The sequence below is a fragment of the Monopterus albus genome, unplaced genomic scaffold, assembly GCF_001952655.1.
Source record: "Monopterus albus unplaced genomic scaffold, M_albus_1.0 scaffold186.1, whole genome shotgun sequence".
NCBI classification, from domain to species: domain Eukaryota; kingdom Metazoa; phylum Chordata; class Actinopteri; order Synbranchiformes; family Synbranchidae; genus Monopterus; species Monopterus albus.
In genome coordinates, this window is record NW_018128066.1 from 1147786 (window position 1) to 1149906 (window position 2121).

The 2121-nt window shown below is 38.2% G+C and overlaps 1 protein-coding gene across 1 annotated transcript; it reads left to right on the forward strand.

Moving 5' to 3' along the window:
• Positions 1–303: 303 nt before the first annotated feature.
• Positions 304–2110, forward strand: LOC109969940 (uncharacterized). The gene is made up of 2 exons (XM_020617170.1): positions 304–1767; positions 2025–2110. Exon 1 carries the CDS (start codon positions 511–513, stop codon positions 1765–1767), a length of 1257 nt encoding a protein of 418 aa, XP_020472826.1. The 5' UTR covers positions 304–510; the 3' UTR covers positions 2025–2110.
• The last annotated feature ends 11 nt before the right edge of the window (positions 2111–2121 follow it).

Here is a 2121-nt window from a genome sequence, read left to right on the forward strand (position 1 = left end):
ACATATATACATATATACACACACACACATATATACATATATATATATATATATATATATATATACATACACACATATATATATATACACATACACATATATATATATATATATACATATATACACACACATATATATACATATATACATACATAGTTTTTTTTATGTAATCTAAAGGACAACTGACTCATTTTTATTTTTGTTTTAATAAATGTTTTAACAAACCAAATCAGATTTTTTTCCAACTCAAATCTGGGTCACTTCCATATATGGACCTAGATCTAATTCATATCCAGTCTCTGACTATGGGTGTGTCCGAAATCACCTATCACACATGTATGTGAATTTTTCTGTTGAATACCTACTACTCTTAATGAAAATGCAGTAGGCACAGCAGCCACTGCACTGCCCAGTAAGCGCAACATCGGACATACTACTACGTGGTCATCTTGCCACCAACTGACCCGGATGTGACAATACAAGTCACTCATTCTTCAATCATTCATAATAATGAATCGTTTTTGTGTTGGAGAGCGTGCACAGATCCAGAAGCATGAAGTAGAAGGAGGATTATTTGCCCTGCGGACGAAGATAGACTATACCATGCATGTTACAGCTGCATTAGCTAACCCTGAAGATGCCCATCTTTTTGGAGTAAAAAGACAGTGCCCTATCTCTGACAGCTTGAGTTACTTTCATGCTACATCCGGTTATCCCCCTGATGCTTTGCATGATTTGCTTGAAGGGATCGTGCCTCTAGAAATAGCACTCTGTCTTGATGTGTTTGTAAAGAAAAAATACTTCTCTCTTCAGGAGCTAAACCATTCCATACATCAGTTTCCTTACCAGTGGAGTGACAAAACAAACAGCCCACAACCTATTCCCCCAAATTTTGCATCACGCAAGAGTGTAGGAGGCAATGCACACGAAAATTGGTGCCTGTTGAGAATGTTACCTTTTATGATTGGTGACAGAGTGCCCGAAGATGACAAAGCATGGGAGGTTCTCATGACCCTGAAAGATGTTGTTGAGCTTGTAATGGCCCCTGTCCACACAGATGAGACACTAGGTTACATGGAAAGCAAGATCAGTGAACACCGTCACAGGTATTTAGATGTGTTTCCAAGTAGTAAGTTGACACCAAAACACCACTTCCTTGAACATTACCCACAGCTTACAACCATGTTTGGACCACTTGTGGCTCTTTGGACAATGCGTTTTGAAGCCAAACACAGATTCTTTAAAAGGATAGTTAGACAGACTGGCTCTTTCAGAAACATTCTCATGACAATGGCAAGAAAACACCAATCAATGATTGCTTATCACATCCATGATGACAACAGTCAAAGGCCAGCATTTCTAGTGTCCAGAATGACTCAAGTGCCGGTTGAAATGCTAAAAGACAGCATTAAGGAGTCATTTGCAAAAAAGTTTCCTGGGGTAGTATCTGTGAGTTTGACAAGCAAAGTCACCATTTTAGGCAGAGACTATAATGTGGGAATGTTGTTGCCCTTTGGATCAACAGGAGGATTGCCTGACTTTGGAAAAATAATACAAATAATCATTGTCCATGAAAGCCCCATCTTTGTTATGAAGTTGCTAAGTGGGTGGTACCATGACCATCTAAGGAGCTTCAAAGTTGAGCCAACAGGAGAGATTGAAATCATACAGCATTCAGAAATGAAAGATGCATACCCCCTGGCTGCATACAATACAGCAGATGGCCAAGTGGTGTCCCTTAAGCACTTCATTTGGACATCCGATTAGGTACTCTTTATTTCAATTTTTTTTTTGTCATTCTATTAATGATCTGAAGTTATCAGGGACAATATATTGGAACCTTGTAAACTCTTGCCCTGCTCTGTGCTTCACTCCTCATTTCATCTTCCCTCTCCCTAATTAATATTGTCAAGGACAAAAGCTTGTTCTTTATGTACATTTTTTTTTCTTTAATACACACAACTTGTTAATGGAAAGATAATGTATCAACTTTTAACTTTTTCTGTTCTCTTCTTTCCTTACAGGTGATGACAGCATAACCCAAACAATAATGGCAATCCAGTTACGAGTCATCATCGAAGAAGATGATATAAGAAAGTTGGTGCTTCCATCAGGAATTCC